The 26,299-nt window shown below is 38.5% G+C and overlaps 1 protein-coding gene across 1 annotated transcript in view; it reads left to right on the plus strand.

Annotated features, from left to right (window-relative positions):
* LOC129236423 (dynein beta chain, ciliary) overlaps positions 1-26,299 on the plus strand; it is a 120,021-nt gene that overhangs the window by 73,854 nt on the left and 19,868 nt on the right. Inside the window, 13 exon segments of the mRNA XM_054870813.1 lie at positions 11,747-13,195; positions 16,131-16,397; positions 16,468-16,830; positions 16,892-17,574; positions 17,651-17,843; positions 19,303-19,635; positions 19,721-20,181; positions 20,246-21,013; positions 21,081-21,672; positions 21,784-21,946; positions 21,949-22,031; positions 24,472-24,948; positions 25,007-25,371. Of these exon segments, the coding sequence (XP_054726788.1) occupies positions 11,747-13,195; positions 16,131-16,397; positions 16,468-16,830; positions 16,892-17,574; positions 17,651-17,843; positions 19,303-19,635; positions 19,721-20,181; positions 20,246-21,013; positions 21,081-21,672; positions 21,784-21,946; positions 21,949-22,031; positions 24,472-24,948; positions 25,007-25,371 (6,197 nt within the window).

The raw sequence follows: 26,299 nt of genomic DNA on the forward strand, positions 1-26,299 counted from the left end.
TGAGCCCGAAAGTAAACAGCAGTCGACTGTATGGGTGTTTCAAGATGAGCCAAATCCAACAAAAGTTGTTCGCGCACGAAGCACTTCCAAGCAAATGGTCGCTTGTTTTTTCGGAAAAACTGGACATGTAGCAACCGTACCACTAGAACAACGCAGAATAGTAAATTCTGAGTGGTACACAACCATTTGTTTGCCAGTTGTCTTCCAAGAAATTAGGAAAACCAATCGCCAAAGACGGATCACTCTTCACCAGGACAATGCGAGCTCTCACACATCGGCTCAAACAACTGCATGGGTCATCCGCCGTATAATCCGGACTTGGCACCGAATGACTTTTTTTTATTCCCGTACGTAAAAAACGAACTGAGAGGTCAACGTTTTTCGACACCTGAAGAAACGGTTGCGGCATTCAGAATGCATGTTTTTTGCAAGAGTGGCAAGAGTTCTTCGACAATTGGTTCAAACGCATGAAAAAGTGTATAGATCTTCATGGAGAATATTTTGAAAAACAATAAAGTAATTTTCGATGATGAAAATTTGTTTTTGTTCTCTAATCCCGACATATAAAAGGCACCCCTCGTAATACCTAGTTCAAATCCGTAACGATAGATGGCGGGCCCTATATATATAAAGGTGAATGTCTGTACGTTGTCCGCGCATCACTACGAAACGACAACACCAAATGACGTAAAAATTTGTATACATTCATATTTTCACCCAATGAAGGTTATAGACATGTTTTTATGATGGAACTCCCTTCCCACAGCCCCCAAGTCGCGCCACCACTCTCATTCGTCACTAATAATCGAATATTTGCTTAAATGTAATCTAAAAAATCTTAGTTTTTCCTATTTTCCACTATTTAGAGCACACTCTAGACTTCATAATCCGCATAAGTTGTTCAACTATGACCCAAATGCAAAGTTCAAAAACGGTTTGAGATAGAAAATTAATAAAAATAATTTTGCTTGATATTTTTCTGATTGGTTGTTTTGATTTTATTCAACGAGGCATAGCAACGAATGCCGGGTATTGTAATATTATGGTTATTAATAAAAAATTATTTTCTATGAAATTATTGTTTGTAATTCTTTTCTATACATATTCTAAATCCCTCAAAACTACTCCTACGCGAGCGGGGCCGCGGGTTAAATCTAGTTATATATAAAAGTAGAGTGATGTTCTGTAAATCATCTTCGGCCAATATTTTCGAGTTTCCCGTTTTAAACCACATGAGACATTCTGTATATGGTTCCGTTTCTGTTACTTCGAGCATCGACAAGTGCTATTTTTCTTTTCATTCTTCTTTGCCTGCAATACAGTAAAAACATAAACGCATTAACTATAAATTTTAATGGTGGCCGTCGTAGCCGAATGGGTTGGTGCGTGACTACCATTCGGAATTCAGAGAACGTAGGTTCGAATCTGCGTGAAACACCAAAATGAAAAAAATTTCAGCAGAATTGCGCCCGATCATTTCCCACGTATTCTTACACTCATCCGATCAGTCGTTGCTCAAAAAGCAATGTAGTAACATGAGCAATATATATAATTTTGATCTTTCACCGAGATTCGAACCCACGTTCTCTCTGTGAATTCCGAATGGCAGTCACGTACCAATCCATTCGGCTACGGCGCCCGCCATGAGCAAAAGGTGAGCTAATTTTTTCTTATACAACCAACAAACCGCCGTCACATCTCCTGTTACGTCAGCAAGTTGGCCGATTCCTTCAAATTCACTGAGAACCGGTTAAGGGTCTGATGTTGACCACAGCTTCTAAATTGTTTTCACCATGGTTGCTGGGCAGTTACTTCATTTTCTGTGAAGTGATTTTGTTTTTCTTTGCCTTCCATTCGACTCCTGTCTTTCCTACGAAAAGAAACTAAAAGTGACTGTCCCAGGACAGACGAAATGTAATGCAGGGAGGGCATTAGACTGCTGGCATGTAGTTTGCTATCTACAATGTAATGATGCGGTATTTCACTGGACTGCGTATTTAACGGCGATTGACAGCAGTAAGTGCTAAATTCAATTTACGAAGAGCTAATCGCTACCCGCCAACTGGAGGAAAGCCACCCAGACATGGCGGCGGGCACCAGCTACTAAAATGCTTTCTAAAATGTCTCATATAAATAAATTAACCTTTTTTTTAAGCATCATAAATGTAAATTAGCTTTCGGAAATACCCACAACAGAAGAATTGAAACTCTCTGCTCTTTCTACCTACAGAAATATATGTGCAAGTTACAACGTCTCAATGGAGGATATACAATTAATTTCACCAAAAATGCAATACGTAGAATACTACAAATTCTACACACACACACATTCGCATGGTTATATGTGATCATATGGGTGTTTATTTCTAGATTAGAGTGAGTAACAAGTTTACATGTGTATGTTTGTGTATGCGTTATCACTCATCCGCCGGTACAAGCATTTAAAATGTTATATAATGCATGTAAATAGTTCGCAAATCTCTCTATGTGGCATCCAGCTGAGGAAGAGCTCCGACATTAGCAAATAATACACAAGTTAGAATTACATTTTCAATTAAAGACAAATTCTCAAACCAAAATCACGTAAGCAGAGCCTCATACTACTCGTTCACATTGCAGTAAATTGTAGATAGATTGCCTCCTTGTAGATAATTCAGCAGCTGCCCAAAATTATTCAGACGATTTATCTACATGTCAAATTAACCAACCGTATCATTTACTTGATTGCAACTGTTCTGCTCACAAATGCATAAACTGCCTCATAAGGCAGAGTGAATCTACGCATGTGCATGTATGTATGTACTATTTACATATGTATGTGTAGTTAGTGCACACTAATTAATTTAGAAGTTTTTGGCCATGTATGTACGTAATTTGGATTTTCAATTGATTGGAGGAGCAGAAAATGGTTAGAAAGATAGTATTGTCTATATTCTTATCGGAATTATAATAAAAACGTCCTCTAATCTAAAGTTAATCAAAAAAGAAAATGTAAATCGATACCTGTTTTATAATGGAAAAATGGAGTTAAGTGTTCAAAAACTCTTGCAATGTTGACAGTGACATACGGTGAGAGTACTCTAAGTAAAAAACAATTATACAAGTCGTACAAACTTTTCACAGAGCAAGAAGCGTGTGGCAGCGAAGTTGATCCAGATTTGCTTAAAAGGGTCATTACTGGTGACGAATTATGAGTATATGGTTATGACATCAAAACCAGAGCCCAATCGTTCCAATGGAAAAGTCCAGGAGAGCCAAGAGTCGCTAGCAGAAAAACGCCGAACACGCAAAACACTTGTCTTATGTATGTATGCCTCTCACAAACAAACTAAACACGCTTTATTGCTAAGACCGTGAACGTATCTTCGGGACGAGTGTACCAACATAAACAAATTTTACTCGAAAGTCGAATGTACGTATCATGCGAAATTTGAAACATTCACTTTATTTTTTTAATACACCTCGTATGTCAATAGCCGTTATTAAATGCAAATTATTCAAAGTATATATTTTCCGCTAACTCCTTGAAAACTATTTCATTTATTTTCTTATCCGTAATTTTCAAGGTCTTGATCACGATGGAGAGAATAAGACGATGGTGTTAGTTTTCAACAATATCAGTTGATTTTCGTGTCGTCACATTGGTGCAATTGCTGATCAGTGTGACCAGATTACCGTTTTCATAACTTGATATAGTATTTCTTTGTTTTCTAGCCTACAAGTTTGGTTCATTCCTCCTGGCATTTTTCTAACCTCTTTTAATTAAACTTTGATATTTATAATGATATAAAATACACATTTTCTTTAAATTAGTTCAATGATTCACAAATTGTTTTTTAACTTACAGTTTTAGTTTAGTAAAAAAAAGAAACAAACATCAAACTCAAAAATTTTCGCATTTTGGATATAAAAAAGCACTAAATTTATTGCGACGAGAAAAGGGTTGGCAACACTGCACAACTACACCGATGTGGCATCACGCGCTCTCTGGTGGGCGCAATCTTGTTTCACTGATTATTTGGCCTTGATATGAATATTTTCAAATGAATTCGAAGTGTACAAAGATAACGAGTGAGTAAGTCCCTGAAAATTGGAATGGCTGGCTCTGCCATCTCAAGTTCAACATTTTTCTTCGCGAAAGGCAAAAAGAATTCCCACCTATAGAAGGTCAGTGTGAAGAAGATCAATGTGACTCTACCGGCCAATACGGATATGGTGAGCGCTTTTTTCTCGCAGTGTTACTTGCAACATATCAAAATACCTTAAAAAGTACTATGCAAAGCTGTTGAATCATTTCAAGGTCAATTCAAAGCAAATATGGCCTTATTAGTTTCATGACCTTTTATAATTTTTGCAAATGGTGTCGTATGTCAATGATTTTTGACTATGTACACAGTTGAGATATACAAATATGCAAGCAATGGAATGCTTAAGGGTCAAAACAAAAATTTCCATTACTCAAAAGAATTGTATTTTTAATAAGTAAAAAAGCGCCCGCGCTAACCGAAGGTTGGTACGTGACTAACATTCGGAATTCACAGAGAGAACGTAGGTTCGAATTTCGGTGAAACACCAAAATTAAGAAAAACATTTTTCTAATAGCGGTCGCCTCTCGGCAGTCAATGGCAAACCTCCGAGTGTATTTCTGCCATGAAAAAACTCCTCATATCTGCCGTTCGGAGTCGGCTTAAAACTGTAGGTCCCTCCATTTGTGAAACACCATCAAGACGCACACTACAAATATGAGGAGGAGCTCGGCCAAATACCCAAAAAGGGTGTACGCGCCAAAAAACAAAAAAAAGGTATTCAAAAACAAGGTTTAATTATGGTAATGGTTAATTTGGTCCATTATCCAGCATATTTCCTTTTTATAAATATAAAAAAATTACTTGAAGGCAAAAAGTATTTGTTTCATACATTATATACTAACAACCACTCCATATGCCCCCAGTCCAAGGTAGCTGGAATCGATTTTTTTATATTTTTGTCCAAGTTTTCAGGGTTTGTGCTCCATCATACGGTAATTTCGCGACAAATTGCTGATAGCTTATCGGGAAATCAAGCAAAAATTAAAGAGTTCTAAAAACAAAACCAGATACAGTAAGGATACATTAACATGATAGCTATTATAACTTATGCAGAGCTGGTAATAAAAGGGATCACCAACGAGTTTACAGATCTGCCCGGTAGTGCCCAATCTACTGCCTAGATAGATGCCTTCGGTCACAAATAAATTTACTTTGAAGCCTGAGCGCTAAATACCAATAAACCAACGCAAAGGCATAACATACAACACATAAATTCATTTGACCTTCCTCGCAATCCTTGTCGGTCCAGTCGGTCCTCTAATTAAATTAAATAAACCAAATTTTATTAAAAACATTACTTTTTACATACTTACATAAATGCAAATACACCTTAATTCATGGCTTATAGCTACTGTATGAACACCGATGTATGTGGATTTATATGTAGGTCGTCAGCTGAATGTCAGTGCGTATGAGTGATATTAATAAAAGCTTCTAATGATGAATTTGAGTTAATGCATCAAACAAGCCACTCAACAAGCTTACCTGTATACCTGTGTGTTGTATATAACTTTACTTGACATTTCTCATTAAGTAAAAATTAATTTCCCAAATTGTGCTGCAAATGTTCGCTCATTACCAAAGAATATTTGCATTTACGCTCAGTTTTGCGAGTGTATTTTATTAATGCAGTAAGAGCCCTTATATGTAGCTATAAAATTCGTACAAGTATTAGCTGCTGCAAGTATTTTCAAGACATATTACGAATAATTTGTGGTAAATAGAATATTTAGCTAGAAGCAGTGAGAAAGTTAAAGACCGCTTAAGATACATACTTACATATGCGCAGGCGCGCAACCCGAATTTTTTTTCGGGGGGAGTGCGTTGGCCTCTCATAAATTTTAATATATGTATAATATACATATATATTTATGAGTTCTAAGATCTCCAACTGGCAGGTAACTATAGCCAACGGAGAAGGTTGATGAGATTTAATCGCCTAGCCGCCAAGCTCGAACATTTACAGCCCGGATTCAACAGTCTCCTCTCTCAGCTTCTGCAATGGGAATTAAATGGTAAACTGAGCTTTTCTGCATGTGTGCCGATTGTCCAATGAACGTTAAACACAGCTAAGAGTTTGGAAATGGAATAGCGTTGAGTCAGCAGGACTTTCTGCGTCCTGCTTCTATTGGATAACCTCTGAGAGGTTTTCTTATAAAAAGTGAGGAAAACCTGGAAATATGCACACATATTCAGGTACATAAACGCCCATGTGCACTAGACCAACCCGAAAAATAAGCTTACCGCATAGCCGTGAGTTTAAGGTAGCTTTGCAAGCTAACTTTGGAAAAACAAATTTTTGGTCGGCATTTTTTTTTTCTTTTTCAAAATTCACAGACTTCATTCTCAGTTTCTAACATTATAATGTACTACCCTAATATCAGTAAATTAAAGCTCGCTTTTGCTAATGAAGTATTTTGATTATTGCAGTACAACTATGTTTAGCAATTTTTTATTGCCGAAAGTAGGGATGGGGTATTTACATTACTCGTTGTATCATTTAAGGAAGAGGTACTTGAGGCAGATGAGCTATCAAACAAACAAATAAGAAGCCTCAATAACACACTCTAAGATCCGACTAAATGCCGATGATATGTAAAGAGGCGACACCTACGTTCGGCCAATCAAAATAAAAATTTTCAAGGCTGCCTTGTAAAAATATTGAAGCTAAGCGAACTTGTTTTTCTTGTAAGGTAGTATAGTTCAATATGCGCTTTAATGGAAATAAAAATTAAGTTCTATATTTTAAAAACAAAATAATAATGAATCACATTTTAAATTTTTTTTTATGAAGGCAAATTAAATCCAAAGTCAATAGAACAAATAAAACAAATTATATCTTTTTGAAACAAAAAAAATATTCTATTTCTGCTCGCCGCTTGTTTTCTGTAAATTTTTCTAAAATTGAATCGGCAAAGTAACGAAAATGATCTTTAATTCTCCCAAATTATTATGAAAAGATCTGCTAGAATAATTGGTTTGCACTCCAAAAACCCCCCTTGGTTGTGCGTAGGCGTATGTTAGTGAACTCTGCAGCAGAACTAAATAAATTTTAATTGAGTGCGGCATTGCAAACAACAAAGAACATCAAAAATAGTAAATTATTTTCACAACCTTGCTAGATTTTATTGTTTATTTGATTAGTAACCTATACTCAGATTAAATTCCCTCCAAATTAATCACTAAGGGCAAAAGGACATTTATGAATAGTAAATAATGGTGGTTTTTATTCCAATAATAATATGCAAAATGTGTGACATTTAGTATTAATAAATAATTTTGAGACTACACGTTGTCGTTGTCCGAAGAGAGTTGATGCAAATATGTACTACGTCTTCCTGTATAAAAATATACATATTTCGATAGTAAAATCTCCAATATTTTGAGAATATCATTATTATAATTGTTTAATTATTGGAAAAATGTGGCCAAATTTCTCCGACATGCAAGCTATATAAAGGGTTGCAAACTTTTAAGGGTTCACCTGCTTATAAGCTAACACCCGGCAAGTCGCTGCCGCAAAAAACAACTTATTTTATTGAAAGCGTTATTTTGTTCAGCTATAACATAAATGTTGCTGGTTCATATGATTTCAGTACTTCAATAATAAAAAATCGGTTTATATAGGGAGTGGCGCCCACTTTTCTGAATTGTTAAGGTATTAATTTTATATGTCTTTGTACCAAATTTCAATATTCAGGCACGAATAGTTCCGAAAAAATGTAATATCAAAAAATTGGTTTATATTGTATTTTCAATTAATTTTACTATGCCTATATCCTTCCACAAATTTCCAGCAATAAGTTGACGAAGTTTCATTGCAAACCGATGCTTGGTTTAGTAGCTTTTACAATACGTACAAACAAACAAATATTCATTTTTATATATAAGAAGGTTATTAGACATTAGATTAGATTAAAAGACATATGTAATGCAATTTTTAAAATTAAGTCCTCTACGCACATGGATGTAGATGGATTTTCCGCAACTCTAGTCTAAAACTCACCACTTTGTTGGTGTTTGCACCTTGCGTAACACCTATCTTTGAAAGCGGCAATAAAACTATTTATTTCCAATATTTGCGAAAATTTTGAATACGCATTTTTCTATTATTAGCACATATCAGCTTAGTTTTGTTGTTGGGAGATCTACATTTTTAAACTTGCTATAAAGTATTTAGTGAATATTTCGGTCATCGTAGCCAAGCGAGTTAGTGCATGCCTACCATTCGGAAAAGCGCAGGTTCAAATCTCCGTGCATGAAACACCAAGCAATGAAAAATGTTTTTTCTAACAGCGGTCGCCCCTCGGTAGGCAATGGCAAGCTTCCAAGTGTATTTCTGTCATGAAAAAACTTCTCATAAAAAATATCTGCCGTTCGGAGTCCGCTTAAAACATTTGTGACACAACATCGAAACGCCCACCACAAGTAGGAGGAGGAGCTCGGCCAAACCACTTAAAAGAAGTGTACGCGCCTATTATTTATTTATTTTAAATTTATATAAATAAAGAAATAAATATTTTTAATACTATTTCAGTCTACAGCAAATGTTCTTAATGACTACTTTACTTAATTAAATATGATAAGCAGATCATCAAGATCATATTTCTCAAGCTTACATTCAACAACATTTTCATTGAAGTTAATGACGTTATAATAATTGTTATACAATCGTGATGATCGCACAAGAGGTTCAGTAAATGCATAATTAGTAATAATGGGTGATTTTTTAAGAGCTATAGGAAAGTTTTTCAAAAAAACACACGTAAAATTCAGAAAAATGCATGGAATTTTTATTTAAATCGATAGTACAGTCCATATAATTTAATGTTTGAAGATTATTTAATGCAAATGTTGACCGCGACTGCTCACATATAAATGCTTTAATGTTGTCTTCCAATGCGTTAATTGAAGCAGGCTTGTCTGAATAGACATGAGCTTTAACATAGCCCCAGAAAAAATAATCTTAAGGCGGGTGGCCAATTGACAGGTCCCGAACGTGAAATAAAATGTTCACCGAACGCGCATCTCAACAAGTCCATTGTTACGCGTGCTGTGTGGCATGTGGCACCGTCTTGCTGAAACCACATGTCTTGCAAGTTAAGCTCTCGCATTTTGGGCAAAAAAAAGTTGGATATCATTTCACGGTAGCGCTCACCATTCACAGTTACGTTAGGATTCGCAGCATCTTTGAAGAAGTACGGTCGAATGATACCTCCAGCCCATAAACCGCACCAAACTGTGACCTTTTCTGGATACATTGGTAGCTCTTGCAATTCTTCTGGCTGATCTTCACTCCAAAATCGACAATTCTGCTTAATTACGTACCCATTGATCCAAAAATGAGCTTTCCAAGAGCCCATTCACCAAAAACTGGTGAAATGGCCGATACAGCTGCGATATTTTCTTCAGTTCGCACTCTCCGTAAGCGTGTTGCTGGTTTGATGTTCAATAATGTAAATTTGGTTCTAAATTTAGTCACAATAGCTCGAATAGCCGCTTCGGTGGGTCGATTAAACTGACCATAAAATGGAAGAAGCGCGCGATAAACTGTCTTAACAGAACACGCATTTTTGTAATAAAATTCAATGATTTGCAAACGTTGTTCGTTTGTAAGACGATTCATGGTTAAATTATAGACCAAACTGAAGATGTTTGACAATGAAACAAAACACGAAACGTGCGTCAGCTGTTTAAACAAACTGTTTAAAAAGATAATAGCTAAAAAATCACCTGTTATTATTAGAAAGTTTAAATAAACGATTAATCCTTAGAGTATAAAAAGTATGGCTTTAAAAGTGGTTTAATAACTCCTTGTAATCGATAAAACCCACATCAAAAGTCCTATACGAGCCGTTGTAATATTTTATCTTTCACGAATTATTAATAATAACATGTTTCGATTGAGATCTGCTAGATCTGCATATGTCAACAAAAATCCTTATATAGGGCCCGCCATCTATCGTTACGGATTTGAACTAGGTATTATTTGAAGAATGGTAACACTTAGCTGTCATCTGATTTGACAGAAAATTAGTTTTATTCTTCCGCTGAACGAAAATGGTTGTGTAAACGCTCAAAGAACGCTGGGAAATATTGCGACATTACTTTGAAAATCATGTAAATGTTGCAGAATGTGTACGAAAATTACATACGGCAATGGGAAGAAGAAAAGCACCGAATGAAGCATATGTGCGTTACTTTGCGAAAAAAGTAAGATAAACTGGGTGCTTATTGACAAACCAACGCGTGGCCGACCAAAAACCGTGCGTACACCCGAAAATATTGCTGCTGTGGCCGAGAGCGTTCGTGAATCACCAGGAACATCAGTTCACCGTCGTTCTCAACAATTGGACATTTCGGAGACATTATTGAGACGAATTTTGCGTAAAGACCTTTGTATGACGCCGTACAAAGTCCAAGCCAAGAGCCATATGAATGAAGTTGTGTTATATCATTAACCGGAAGGACTGTACTTCAAAATAAAAAAAACAGTTTGGAAAAATATTGAGTAGTTTCTTTTTTATAGCATTTTTAATTCCGTAAAGTTATATGGCGGAGCCTTTATGAATGGAGATATGCTATTCTACGGGACACTTGAGGGCAATTCCTAACGCAACCGCCTTATAGCCCAGACGATTATCCAAAACTTTCTTCAATGTAGGTACAGTTTAAGATGAAAATGATTTAGTCAAGTTTTTACCAAAAGAGCGAAGGACGTCTTCAATCGTCAAATTATGAAGTTGCTTTCAAAATAAACAAAAGTTACCGAACAAATCGACGTGTATAGTCAAAATAGAGCGAAAAAAAATTTCAAAATTTTTTACTTCGAAGGTTTTATGGAAAAGTGAGCTGTACTGTAAGAAATTTATGCTAGTGATGAAGAGCGTCTTGCAATAAGAAGACAATGAAATATGCAATCCTATTTTTGCTAAGTATGCTGACTAACTACAAAATCTTACATGGTTGTAAAAATTATAAAGCCAAATTCCTTGTTTTCAGTTAGTGGCATAAAAATCAGGAGAAATCCGCTTACACTCTTTTTGGGTGTTTGGCCTCCCATTTGTGGTATTCCTCTTGCTGTTTTCCACAGATGGAGGGACCTACAGTTTTATACGGCCTCCGAACGGTTGTTAGGCTTTTTATTAGGAGGTTTTTCATACTGGAAATACACTCAGATACTCGTACTTGCCATTGCTGACCGAGGAACGAACGTTTTACAACCACACTTTTTCTATCATTTGATCTTTCTTGCCCAGGATTTCAAATCTGTGCACTTCCGAATAGTAGTCACGCACCAACATATTCAGCTAGTTTGGTCAGCTGGACAGACAATCTCATAGAAGCAAAATGTATATCTAACGATATTACCGGTTCTTTTGCTATGGTGAGCAATGCAAAGTGTCATTTACCTAAGGCCCACGAGGAAAAGGAAAAAGATCTACTCAAATAATTTCTTCTGAACAAGTAAATCGTTTTCGAGTAGTATCAAGAATAAGCAATTAAAGTTTGGAAAATACAAATTTTATATGCCAAACTAAAAGTTGAAATGTTGAAACTTAAAATTGTTTCAAATCGACGACTTCCATCCAAAATATGTACTTTGATTCACTTCACTTTGGTCCATAAAAAAACTTTAATTTATTTTTTACACTTAGCTGTCTTTTAAATGCAATAACAACACCTCCCTGGAGCAACTACTTCAACTGAAACTTCATTTGCATGAGGAGGAAATAAAAAACACCGTCGATCGCGCAGTCAAAGAAATGACAGTCACCAAAGTGCTAGATGAAATCAAGATCACCTGGACGCGCATGCGCTTCGAAACAGAAAAACACCAGCGGCGTACGGAAGTGCATTTACTTAAAGTTTCTGAAGATCTAATGGAAACGCTAGATGATAACCAAATGCAATTGCAGAATATCGCCACATCCAAGAATATTGAATATCTACTCGATAAGCTTATCTACTGGCAACGTGTTCTAACTGACATCGATACACTGATCGCCAGCTGGTTTGATGTGCAACGTAAATGGGTTTACTTGGAGGCGATTTTCATCGGCACTGCCGATATACGCGCTCAATTGCCGTCGGACGCTGCACGCTTCGAGATAATCGACAGCGAGTTCACACAGCTGCTTGCCGAAGTGATACACATTGGAATCGCTATGAAAATCGTATTGCAGTGCGATCAAATTTTCAAAACATTAACTACGCTGCAACAACGCTTGGCTGTATGCGAGAAGGCTTTAAACGATTATCTGGAAACAAAACGTATGGTTTTTCCACGCTTCTACTTCATATCCGCAGTCGATCTGCTCGATATACTCTCAAATGGCAACTCGCCACGCATAATTGATCGCCATTTGATCAAGCTTTTCGATTCTATACTACGACTTCAATACATTTCGTGCACTGAAAGCGGTCCTTACAGGGCGATCGGTATGTATTCGAAAGAGAATGACGAGTATGTACGTTTTGCAGCAGCTCACATGGCCGAACCTTATGTGGAATGTGCAGAGCGTGTAGAGGTGTGGTTAAATGGTGTAATATTGCAGATGCGTAATACGTTGCATGAACTCTTTCGGCGCGCACTGCATGCACACGTGAATAAACCGCGCGAATTGTGGCTGCACGAGTGGCCTGCACAGGTCGCGTTATGTTGCAGTCAAATTGCTTGGGCAGCAGATGTGAATCGTGCATTTGCATGGATGGATGAGGGTTATGAGGCGGCCATGAAGGATCTCCACAAGCGCCAGATGACGCAACTGAATTCACTCATCAACTTGCTGTTGGGCGAACTCACACCCGGCGATCGTCAAAAGGTAATGACTGTTTGCACGATCGATGTGCATTCGCGCGATGTGGTCGGCAAGATTATACAAGCTAAAGTCGATAGTGCGCTGGCATTTCAGTGGCAAAGTCAGTTACGACATCGCTGGGATGATGCTATGCTCGAAGCGGAGCGCCGACCAGCAGCAGCTGACGAGGACTGTTTTGCGAACATCTGCGATGCGGAATTCCGTTATGCCTACGAATATCTTGGTAATACTTCGCGACTGGTTATTACACCGCTGACGGATCGGTGCTACATTACACTGACGCAGGTAAGTAAAAATAATAATAATGATTTAAAATGAGGAATAACTAAGAAACTACTATAACTAAGTTAGGGTAGGTTGTGTGGTAGCCCGTGAGAGGGTCCACTTGGACGAGAAATCAAATCTGTTTCAGCTGCAACTATTGCAATAGAAAAAGGGGAGTGAGAATAAGAAAGAGAAGACATCCCCCTGAATTAAAAAAAAATAGAGTTACGAAAAGCAAGCAAAAAAACCCATCGATGACACCTAACGACCGAATCATGAAACTGATCAGATGGTTAATATATAAGACGAGGCGGTAGAGTTTGTTAAGTTCATTTACCGCCTTTTCTTGATTAACTTCAAATTCTCATGCTAGGGATGTGTAAGTGGCTATGGATTCAACTATAGTAAATGTCCAGTATTTTATTCTGTACTTCAGCGCCCATGTTTTTCCAAAAAACCTTGTGCAGGCAAAGAGAGTTCTTGCGGCTTTTGCAGTAACTTTCTCATGATGAGAGTTCCAATGAAATGTTTTATTAAGATTGATGCCAAGATAGTTGAAGTTTCTTTCCTAGTAAACTGCACTAGAGCAGCTTTCGTTGGGTTAATATAGTAGATATCCCTTTCTCGGTGCACAATTTATTTATTATACTAGGTGTTGTTGGATGCTGTTAGAAATGGTTTCCTCATGCCAGCCTTGTATGTATACTACGTGGTCATCAGCATAACCTTGAATGTGGAAACCTTAATAGTTCAATTTGTGGAGAAGTTCATCTATTACTAGTGTTCGTAGAAAAGGAAATATGTAAACTTTGGACATAAATACAAAGCGAGTAAAATAATAAACAAATAGAATAAGTCGGGGAATGCTTAACTTCTCTTTTGGGCGCACCGGAGTACTTCGCTGTAAAACCAAGTATCCATTGCAGAAATCGACATGACTGGCTGACTAATTAGGAAACCCGTGAGGCGGTTCCTATATACAAAGTTCTCTTTGCTACTCGTCGTCTGCTCTTGTAAAGGGGTTTTTCTAGACCTGTGTAGTCCGTAAACGCTCCATAACACTTCTAAGGCTAAAAACGAAGCAACTTTTGATAGCGGCAGATGCCTCCACCCGACATCTTACGAAAGGTATATGGATATGCGGTGAGACTCAAAATAACTTCAAGACCAGTTTGCACCAGCTATTTGGAAGATGAAAATGTGGAATCAGCTCAGCATCTACTCTTCAGCTGTTCGTGTTTGTTGGTGAAAACATGTCCTTATACTTTCAAAATGATATATTTAAAATATTTTTGGGTGGAAAATGTTTAAGGTTGTTCAATAAGTTTGGTGGTTCGATAAGAAGAACACAATTTTATGGTTATTCTGTATAGTCTCCCTCAACATCAACGAGATTCCAATTTATGAATTCCATTTCTGAATTGAGACTTTGGAAAGGCAGCAAGATATGCATTTATTAGGTCTGGAAACAGATGAAAGTCGCTAGGGGGCAAACCTGGTAAATACGTTGGATACTCCTACAATTCGAACGTTAATTCAAGGATTTTAGCCATTATCAAAATGTTCTTGTGATTGTGAAAAAAAAGATTTTCTGTTTCCCAAACTGTGTCTTTTTTCACGAATTTTTTCCTTCCAGTTTGCAAGTAATCGACAAACTAAATTGCTTTCGCATCCCAAAAAACTGATGCCAACAACTTCTTGGCCGATTTCTAGACACGAACTCGATTCGGATCCGAAGAACCAGAGTCACCTCACTCATTGTTTTGATTTGGGATCATCGTAATAGACACGAGTCTAATCTCATCCATATCAAAGAGACCACGCACAAAATCCATTTTACGCTTTTGAAAACGCTTTAAATGTTGCTGAGAAAGTCGGATTCGAATGTGTTTTTGCTTCATTGTTAACGAATGCGGCACCCATTGTGCACACAGCTTTCTGAAACCCAATACTTCAGTCAAAATATTGCGCAAAGAGATGCCTAGGGCTTCTACTAAATCTGTTGCAGTCACTTGACGAGTTTCTAATATTTTTTCTACGATTTCTGTTGTTGTTGATATTTTGGAAGTCCTTGACGTGGATCGTCTTCAAAGTTTGTACAACCACATTTAAATTCAGCACCCCATTTTTCTACTGTACTAATTGATGGAAAAAAGACCTTATACACTTTGAAAGTTCGTTCACAAATTTTCTTTGTTTTTTTCCATTGTAGAAAATACTGTGACACATCGATACTAGATGCAAACGAAGAATGAATTGACAGATTGAAATGAAACTTCACATGCGTTGATACGAAGAGTGTACCAACATAACAAAAAAAATTTAGGCTAGTATCAATGCTCCCTGTTATCGAACCGCAAAACTTCTATGACGTGTTGTCATACAAATATTTAAAATAAAATGAATGCTTGTTTGTAGGTTGACGGTGGAGGTCTGAAGCAATCGATCCTCGCCGATAGACTTTTGTATACCACTGATAAACTGTCTATAGAGGAAAAAAATTTCTTCATAGACGTCCTCAAAGAGTCGAAACAGTATGCTAAATAAATATTTAGCGACGTTCAACTTAGCAACAGAATAACCTTAAAAAATTTCTGAAGGAAATACAGCGCTGCCCAATTTTGCTGAAGATTATTTTAATCCAGCACGTCTAAGTTGTTGGCTATCTGCATTCAAAGGTTTAGAGGATCATATGGTTAATAATCATGCCGAGAAGAAGCTTCAAAGTTTGAACGAAAGTTGTTACTTATAAAATGGTAAACACTTCGCACCTACACCATGGCTTGCCATGATCGCTCATATACCATAGTGAGTATGCAAACAATGAAGATTCTCTCATTCCAACAAGAAAATTAGAAGGCAGGCAGGACAAGTTAGTTGGATAACGCAGCATACTTCTCAGCGATTATTACCTACTCTTCATTCCTAAAAAAAATGTATTATTTTTCAATTGCAGTCGTTGCATCTTGTAATGGGCGGTGCACCCGCTGGACCAGCTGGTACAGGCAAAACAGAAACCACAAAAGACTTGGGACGAGCACTCGGCATGATGGTCTATGTTTTTAATTGCTCTGAGCAAATGGACTATAAATCTTGTGGTAACATTTATAAAGGACTAGCACAAACCGGTGCATGGGGCTGTTTCGATGAATTCAATCGTATTGCAGTGGAGGTACTCTCGGTTGTAGCCGTGCAAGTGAAAACAATACAAGACGCCATTAAGGTATATCTATTTTCACAATAATTTCAATAATTTGGGTACTCTTTTTGATTTCTAAACTCACTTGACTTAGATGCATCGAAATCGCTTCACATTCATGGGCGAGTCTATCGCTCTGGTGCCATCTGTAGGCATATTCATTACGCTTAATCCCGGTTATGCTGGACGTACTGAATTGCCCGAAAATTTAAAGACACTCTTTCGCCCTTGCGCAATGGTTGTACCGGACTTTGCGCTAATCTGCGAAATCATGCTTATGGCTGAAGGCTTCCAAGATGCCCGTATGCTCGCACGCAAGTTTATAACACTTTACACACTGTGCAGAGAATTGTTGTCCAAACAAGATCATTACGATTGGGGTTTGCGTGCAATCAAGTCCGTGCTGGTGGTGGCGGGCACACTGAAGCGTGATGACCATAGTCGCCCGGAGGATCAGGTAGGTAATGGTGAGATAATTTTGCTATGAATGCTTGTTAAGTGGCGCCTTTATTCTCAAGGTACTCATGCGGGCTCTGCGCGACTTTAATATTCCGAAAATTGTTACCGAGGACGTTGCTATATTCATGGGTCTCATCGGCGATCTTTTCCCTACTTTGGATGTACCACGCAAGCGCATCTTTGACTTTGAAAAGACAATACGGCGTGCAGTTAACGAGAATAAATTACAACCTGAAGAAGGTTTTCTGATGAAAGTGGTGCAGTTGCAAGATCTTCTGGATGTGCGGCATTCGGTGTTTATTGTTGGCAATACTGGCACGGGTAAAACGAAGATTTGGCAAACACTACTTGAAACCTATCGCATACAGAAATTGAAACCTGTGTGCAGTGTACTCAACCCAAAAGCGCTATCCAATGATGAACTTTTTGGTGTCGTTAATCCAACAACACGCGAATGGAAAGATGGACTTTTCTCGTCGATAATGCGCGAGCAGACGAATTTGCCAGCTGGCAATCCTAAGTGGATTGTGCTTGACGGCGACATCGACCCCATGTGGATAGAGAGTTTGAATACCTTAATGGATGACAACAAAATATTAACACTCGCAAGCAACGAAAGGATCACCTTGAAGCGTGAAATGCGGTTACTTTTCGAGGTGGGACACCTCAAGGCAGCCACACCAGCAACAGTTTCCAGAGCCGGTATTTTATACATTAATCCTCAAGATATGGGCTGGGCTCCGTAAGTTGTGAAATAGATAAATTTTAATTAATTTGTATTAAGCTTTTGAACGTCGGAAACCGGATCTTTGTTCTAGGTATGTGCTGTCATGGATAGAAACGCGTAGTGACCCCATTGAAAGAGGAACACTCACTACCCTTTTTGAGAAGTACTTCCCCAGCCTTATGACTCGACAACGTACATTCCGGCGTACGACACCGATTAGCGAAATGGCCATGATACAAATGACTTGTCATTTGCTCGAGAGCCTACTGCACAACCTGAAGCAGGTAATTGCAAGTGTAGAAGTAAAGGCAAGAGGAAAATTATTAATCACTGAAAATAGTAATCGCTGCATGGGGATGAGCTTAGTTGAGTTTACACAGCCTTCATTATTTTACATAAGGGATCATTTTCAGCAGAACTTCAGTGGGGACTAAAAAGCCTGTATACTCGCTCCTTACTTAGAAGCTATAGCATTACAACTACTTAGGTAATACCCGCACCGCAACCCACGGGAATAACACCTGAACGAAGTATGCTAACCATCCGTGAGTGAGCCTTTGGGACACGATTAAAAATGAAGTATTTTAGAGAGGTCTACAGCACCTACTTGACATGAAGTGCGACAACGGAAGTAAACCACTCGCATCTGATCAAGCAAGAGCTCTATAATGAAAGTGCGTGCCCGATTTTATTCTCCGTACTTCAACCTTCGGACTCATAGTAAAAGCTGGTACAAAAAAGAATTTCCGGAACAAGATTAATTAAAAGCTGAGTCAATGGAAATCATTGAAACACTGCATCCATCAAATATGAACTCGATTTTTTTGTCTTCTATGATGAGAGGTTTATCTTATTTATTCTATCGTTGCAAATTGTTCGGAAATTGTAGGAAAAGAGCAGAATATGCAAGGTTATCGGGGGTTCCGATTTAGATACTTGAGAATATTATAATTTCGAACTTTGCTGATTAATTTGGTTAAACAAGCTGATGGAAATTTTTTCTAGATATTCGATTTTAAAGATTATTTAAAAAAATATTTTTTTCATACTTGTACCGCCCACTTTTTTTAAATATTAGTTCAAGAGTCCGATGATTTTCTGTTTTTGGTTAAAGAGTATTTCAGTTTATTTAAATCCTTCATATAATTGGAGCCAAGTCAGACAGTTAACAATGGCTGCTTGATACAGTTTTCAACTTACGATTTTTCCCTAAGTGTTTCCTACTTCACATCAGTAAAAACAAAACACTTTTGTATGGAAAATATTTTGCAAATTGTTTTAAAAACTAATGTGCCTTTTTATAAATAACTAGAAAACCCGGCCCGCTTCGCTGGGCAAAGACACGGTGGATCCACGTTTTGACATATATTTCGAGACCCTAGTCATCCATAAGTATGCAAATTACCCCGTATTAAAGCACTTATCAACAGCTTTCATTTGATACCCATATTGTACATACACAACCAAAGGTTACCCGGGTCTACGTTTTGACTTATATCTCGAGACCTTAAGTATTTAGGACGACTTTCCTGGTAACCCTGTATATGTACACAAATTATGTACTTCGATACACGTATGAGAACCAGTTTCTGCACAACCACGTAAATTCCATTACAGAGATGGTTTTTCTTAAGATCGTTTACTGTCCAAAATGAAGTTCAGTTTCCTATTGAATGAGTTTTCGACAGACAATTTTTGTCGGTAATTCTTTTAAAATGCAACACTTTCCCATTTTCTCTTTAGGTAAATCAGCTCGTGGAGATAACCGCTGACACGCACCATAGCCTTATGAATCATAGTGAAGCTGCAGCCAGTTCCTTGGATCTATCCATCGAATTAGTATTTATCTACGCAACAATGTGGGGATTCGGTTCGGCTTTGCACCAAGACCACATTATTGACTCGCGACGTGAATTTCATAAATGGTGGACAAGTGAATTTAAGGATGTCAAGTTGCCTGCCCAAGATTCAATTTTCGATTACCAACTGGATCTGCGGACAAATAAATTTCGACGCTGGTCAGAGTTGGCGTTGGAGCGAAAAATCGAGCCAATAGATACTGAAATACCAATACAGGTAGGTACTTGCTAGTTGCATACACTTGAAAAAAAAAAAATGTTTTGTCTCACATCTGAATACTCTTCCTCCACGCACACCACAGGCTTTGCTCGTGCCCACAGCGGAAACAGTGCGACTCACATACTTCTTGAAATTGCTTATCGAACGCAGGCACGCTTGTATGCTGGTCGGCACTTCTGGCTGTGGGAAAAGCGCAATTTTTCGTGAACTTTTCACTGCTTACGAGAACGAACAAGGTGTATGCGAAGCCGGTAGCGTAATACAAAGGCAGCCGCTGGACTTAAAACGCAGTAAACTTATATCAACTAGGCCACGAAGCATTACCGTGCAGACAACACATTTCAACTACTACACCACATCTGAGATGTTCCAGAAGATTCTCGAGCGGCCGCTGGAGAAGAAATCGGGCCGCTGTTATGCGCCAAGTGGCGCCAATCGCCATCTAATTTATTTCGTTAATGATCTAAATATGCCGGAAGTCGATGTGTATGGAACCGTACAGCCGCACACCATTATGCGACAATTCATGGACTACAGGCAATGGTGAGGTGGTGAAAATTTAATTTGAGTCTTTTGTTTGAAAAATTATCGCTTTATTACGTAACAGGTACGATCGTCAACGTTTACAATTGAAGGATATACGTCATTGCCAATTTGTGGCTTGCATGAATCCCACCGCTGGCTCCTTCACCATCGATCCCAGACTACAGCGGCATTTTTGTGTATTTTCCGTATCAACACCCACTGAGGATACGCTGCAATTCATCTTTGGCACCATTTTACGTAGCCACTTGGAAAATCCATATAACTCTTTCAGCAAAGAAATTAAAAACATGGGTGAGCTGCTAGTGCAGGTCGGCATCGCTTTGCATCGTCGTGTGGAATACGCTTTCCTACCGACTGCGGTTAAATTTCATTACGCATTCAATCTTCGTGATCTGACCAATATATATCAGGGGCTAATGTTTAGCTGTGGCACGCCGGCTGGTCAAGCAGACAACACTGTCAGTAGTGCGATTTTGGCTAACAATGGCACGATCTGTGCCAAGCCCGCCGACTTGATACGTTTATACGTGCACGAGGCATATCGTGTCTATCACGATCGCTTAGTGGATCAATATGATATCAAATCCTTCAAGGCGGCAATACGCGATATTTTCAAGAAGGATTTTGAAGACTTCGATGAGGATTTCGTGTTCGCTGAGCCACTTATATACAGCCACTTTGCGCAGTCGCTTGTGGATCAGAAATACATGCCACTGCGCAGTTGGGACAAGCTTCATCAATTGCTAATGGAAGCTCAAGCCAACTATAATGAGGTCGTAGGGTACATGAATTTGGTGATGTTTGAGGATGCAATGATTCATGTTTGTCGGTATGTTTTGAAGCTAGAAATATCATTTCGCACAGCATAAATATTATGTTTAACCCTTTCTCTACAGCATTAATCGCATACTGGAGAGTCCACGTGGCAATGCTCTACTGATTGGTGTCGGTGGCTCGGGTAAACAGACACTCGCGCGTCTCGCCTCGTTTATTTCATCATTAAGTGTATTCCAAATTCAATTAAAACGCGGTTTTGGTCTACAAAATCTAAAGGAGGAATTCGCCGCTTTGTACATGAAAGTGGGCCTGAAGAATGTCGCCTCGGTTTTTCTAATGTCCGATGCACAAATACCCGAAGAATCTTTGCTAATGCTCATCAATGATCTCCTGGCTTCAGGCGAGATACCGGAACTTTTTAACGAAGACCAACTGGAGACGATTGTCAATGGTATACGCAACGAAGTGAAGCAGAGTGGCACCCTCGACACCAAAGAGAACTGCTGGCGCTTTTTCATAGAGAAAATAAGGCGTCTTTTGAAAATCGTTCTTTGTTTTTCACCCGTGGGGCAGACTTTGCGTGTGCGTGCACGCAAATTCCCTGCAATACTTAGCCGCACCAGTATCGATTGGTTCCATGAATGGCCCAAAATAGCGCTTAAGTCTGTATCGCAGAAATTTCTCAGTGAAATTGATATGCAAATTTTGCCTGTAAGTACAGCACAAAGCTTCGATTTTTCATTCCTTCCCATTTTCTTTTTTCCTGTTAACTTTTATTGATTTTCCTTTACGTCTGTGGCATGTATGTACATCGCAATGCAGCGTGACATGGTCACACCTATCGGTTGCTTTATGGCCTACGTTCACCACACAGTCAATCAGATTTCGAAAATTTATTTGCAAAACGAAAAACGCTACAACTACACGACACCGAAAACGTTTCTCGAATATATTTTCCTCTATCGTAAATTGCTGGTGGAGAGGACGATGAACATACAGGACGAATTCAACGTTTGCAGAGCGGTATGGCTAAATTGGCCGAGTGTGCTTGTCAAGTGGACGCGCTGAAGGTACGAAATGCAAATTCACAATTTACACGCACACATACTCGCACACACACCCACGTCCAAGTCAATGCATACGCATACAGAAATTACAAAAACAGAAACAAATGCGTGTGAAGCTGTGCGCTTTGGACAGCCAGTTGAGTGGACAATCGACAGTCAGCTTTTCAATTAGTACTCGTAATTGAGTTGTCTACGCGGCTAAGTGCGCCGTGCAACGTTATTTTCAAATATTTTCCTATACATACGTGAAAGTCGATGCAAAGGAGAGATAAGCGAGTGTGTCAGGCGAAATTAAATGGTACTTTTTTTTCAATACTGTTTTGGGTTCAGTACGGAGTTGAAAGTAAGTAGTCACAAGCCAAATAACCTTTTCGACGGTTTTTCGACTCTTCTGCGACATTGAAAAGGATTGATTTACTTATCACCTGATTCTTTGGTAACCTAAAAATGTCCAATATTTTCGTTTGTGTTATAACACTAGAACCGAGCTTAAGTAAAAGAGCTATTGTGCCGAGTTACAGACCACCTAGATCAACAAGTTCATGGAAAATATTCAGAAAATTCAAATAGCAAGTTTATTCCTCAAAAACGATATCATCGCCTTTACTTCGCATCAATTGCAACGTAGTTATGCTAGCGTTTGATCCAAGCCTTTTTGGAAATCTATTTTCAGTGTAGCCATCAGAGCTGACTTTGGATTTTCCATTACTTCTTTTGTCTGTTGAAACGTGTTTCCCATAGTGGTTTTTTTAACTCGATCAAGCAAAAAAAGATCGCAGTAAACCACATCAGGTGAATTCGATGGCTTCTGGATGCTATTCGTTTCTGTCTTCACGGATAATGATGGCACTGTGCAACGGTGCGTTATCATAATAGTCCTTATTGACTGTCTGAACTTCTGGCAATAATTCGTGGCTAACAGTTCCGTTGTAATCCATACAACCCGTAAGCATCGTTTTCTCTTTGTCGGTGCTCTCCACTCACTCGCCTGATGTCTGATTGCGTGTCGTACCCAGCAAGGATGAATTGTTTGGTCGGCAACTACAGTCGTCACCCTCAAAGGAGTCCCTATCTCTTCGGAAGCATTCATGCAACCCGTAAACGGCTGTTTTCTTTATAGTATGACTACCGAAACAGTTTCCTAACATTTTTAAGGTGTTTTGAATAACATTAATAAAATTTTGGAATGAACCTAACAACAAACCAGAACTCAAATGAGTTGATTTAGGATGACACCTCGCGGTTGTTACACCGACCTAGTCGAACCCTTTTCCTTGATATTTACCACGACAGTCGTTTCTACTTTACCGAAACTACTCGGATTTATACTCGGCCAAGGAATGTCACTTCAGCAGCATCCCCCAAACATTTATGCGGAATTTTTATGCTGATACAAAAGAACAACAACTACTACTACTACTTTAATTACATTTAGCAACGGTATAGATAAATACGCTTTGAAATTAATGTAATACAATTGAGTTCGTGAGCTCAGTTGGTAACTCGGAGCGTATTTATTCTCTCCTTAAAGTGAAATGCAAAGAGAGTACTGAAGTGCTCCAACCAAGAAAACTCTCAAATATTCTATTCACATAGAAGTGACCCGTACTATATTACTATTGACCATTACCCATCATTTATGCCCAAAGCAGAACAACGGTTTATCGTCTTTAAGAAATGCACTGTAACTCACCCCATTTAGTACCATAATAGCTTAGTGCAAATCTCAGTACCTGGGATACTAGCAACCACCACACCTAAATTGTAGAGAATATTCTGGGAGGCTTAAATCTTTTGGGTGGGATATTTAATATTTGAAAGCGACTCCAACTACGAAGACTGACTTTTTTGTTAAAGATATGCGTGTGCACCAAATATTACTGATAGTCAGCCGTTTCGCTTACAGCCTTCTCTTACAAAAGCATTATCTCTCGCTTCCGTAAAGAAATCAGTACAGATATAGCCTTCGTTTGCATTAGAGTTGTTTTTTGTTTCATCCGAAAAAAATATCAATAGAGTGAGACAATGTGTCGACTTGTATTTTCTTCAAAGAATTTTCTAGCCCAGCACAGCATACCAGTGTTAGACCATTCGCCGAATCTGGAGTTGTGCAACATTCACCAGGTTTCTAAATAAATCTGCATTAAAAATAATGAAATTTGAGTTCATTGAAAGATCTAGCAGCAAAAGACTCCCAGTGCACTGTTTCAAACAATAGGAGACGGAGGTGAAGATTAAGTAGAGAGAGTAGGACAGACGTACTCGGCTACGACAGAATGAGACCATAAAAATTTGGGTACAATACACAGAAACTATTACACATTGACACATTAAAGATACCACGATTCACATAATATAGGCTAAATTAGTTTTGATTCCTTATTACGAGTATTATTTGATTGCTTTTATTAACTACTTTTCTTGCCCTCCGCTTTATCAACAGAACCAATTAGCCATCCAAGAAGTTCAACTAGCTGCAAAAAATGCCGCTGCAGACAAGCTGATCGTCATCGTCAGCGCTGAGAGTGAGAAGGTGAAACGCGAAAAATCAACTGCCTCTGAGGAGGAGAAGCGTGTGCGTATCATTGAAGAGGATGTTTGCATGAAAACGAAGTTGTGTGAGGAAGATTTGCGCAAAGCTGAGCCAGCACTTGTCGCCGCCCAGGCCGCTCTGAATACCTTGAACAAAAATAATCTCACCGAACTAAAGTCGTTCGGTTCACCACCCAAAGCTGTGGTAAATGTGTGTGCAGCTGTTATGGTTTTGTTTGCAAAAAATGGCAAAATACCACGTGATCGCAGTTGGAAGTCAGCCAAATTGATGATGGTGCGCGTCGATCAATTCCTCTTTGACTTGGTCAATTACAACAAAGACAATATACATCCAAATATTATTGAAGTGTTGCAGGAATATTTGAAGGTTAGTGAGTTTGAGTAAATAAAAAAATCTATCGAATAAATATATTTGAATTATTCAGGATCCTGAATTCAGTCCTGAGAAGGTTGTACAAAAGTCTGTAGCCGCGGCTGGCCTCTGCGCTTGGGTTATCAACTTGCACCGTTATCATCAAGTGTTTCTCATTGTCGGTCCCAAGCAACAAGCGTTGCAGGATTCGCAAAAAGAATTGCAGGAAGCACGCGAACGTCTGCAATATCTGAAAGTAAAAATTAATGAATTCGAAAGGAAGCTGGCAGAAATTCAAGCGGAGTTCGAGGAGGCTGTAGCTGCAAAACAAATGTGTCAACGTGAGGCGGACAAAACGGCATTCACAATAGACTTGGCACATCGCCTAATTAATGGACTGGCCAATGAGAATGTACGCTGGAGGGAATCAGTTCAGAGGTATGGCACGATCAACTTACTTAAAATTTATGATTTTTTACGGCATATCCATATAAACCAAGCTCCACATAAATCACTACCGCATAAAACTCTACTTCTATCAGGACTCAGAAGCTGTAGTCTGTATCATAATTTGCGTTCACAACTCACTCCACTGCAACATCTTGTCACAAAAAAGTAAGAATTTCAGAATACCAGTCGTGCCGGAAACGAAAAGCGAGTTTCGCCTCCAACGTAGTTGAGTTTTATTATATCGTCATTGAATGTACGTGGCAACGGCTGCAAAAGTTTAAAGAAAGGAATGAAATCGCGGCAAGTCCTAAAACGTTGCATTCGCCAAATTCGCTAAATTCTAGAAAATTATACATTTATTCTGCTGCTTAATCAAGAATACAGCTATAACAGTGCCTTAGGAGTCTCTAAATACAGCCCGAGCTCTTCGTCTGCTGTGACAGATTCGAAAATTCTCCAAGAGTTGTTGCACGTATTTGTTAACCTTGTTAATAAGCACCACATCACGCAGCCAAAATGGGATTAGTCCAGAGCGATGCGTGTAACACATTCAACGAAACGAATGCTAGGGGTACTTTGGAACACCTACTTTTCCAATGCCCTGATCTTTGTAGGACTCGACAAATGTGTCTCGGATCAATATATTTTTCAACTTTGAAGGAAATTCCTGAAAAAAGACTGAACGGCTTGTTAAAACTCGTAAAGACGTTCATTAAGAATTATAATACATAAAATAATAATTGGACTCCAAATATATAGCACTGGTAACACAATGGACCCTAGATCACAATTGACTCGCCGCTGAGATAATCAAAGAGATTTAAAAAAGCTACTCTTGAATGCGAAAAAATGAAAACAACGAAAAAACGGGAGCGTTACTGGCATACTTAGTTTTAAAGTTCTCCCCATAAAAGGG

The sequence above is a fragment of the Anastrepha obliqua genome, chromosome 1 (genome assembly GCF_027943255.1).
Source record: "Anastrepha obliqua isolate idAnaObli1 chromosome 1, idAnaObli1_1.0, whole genome shotgun sequence".
Lineage (NCBI taxonomy): Eukaryota > Metazoa > Arthropoda > Insecta > Diptera > Tephritidae > Anastrepha > Anastrepha obliqua.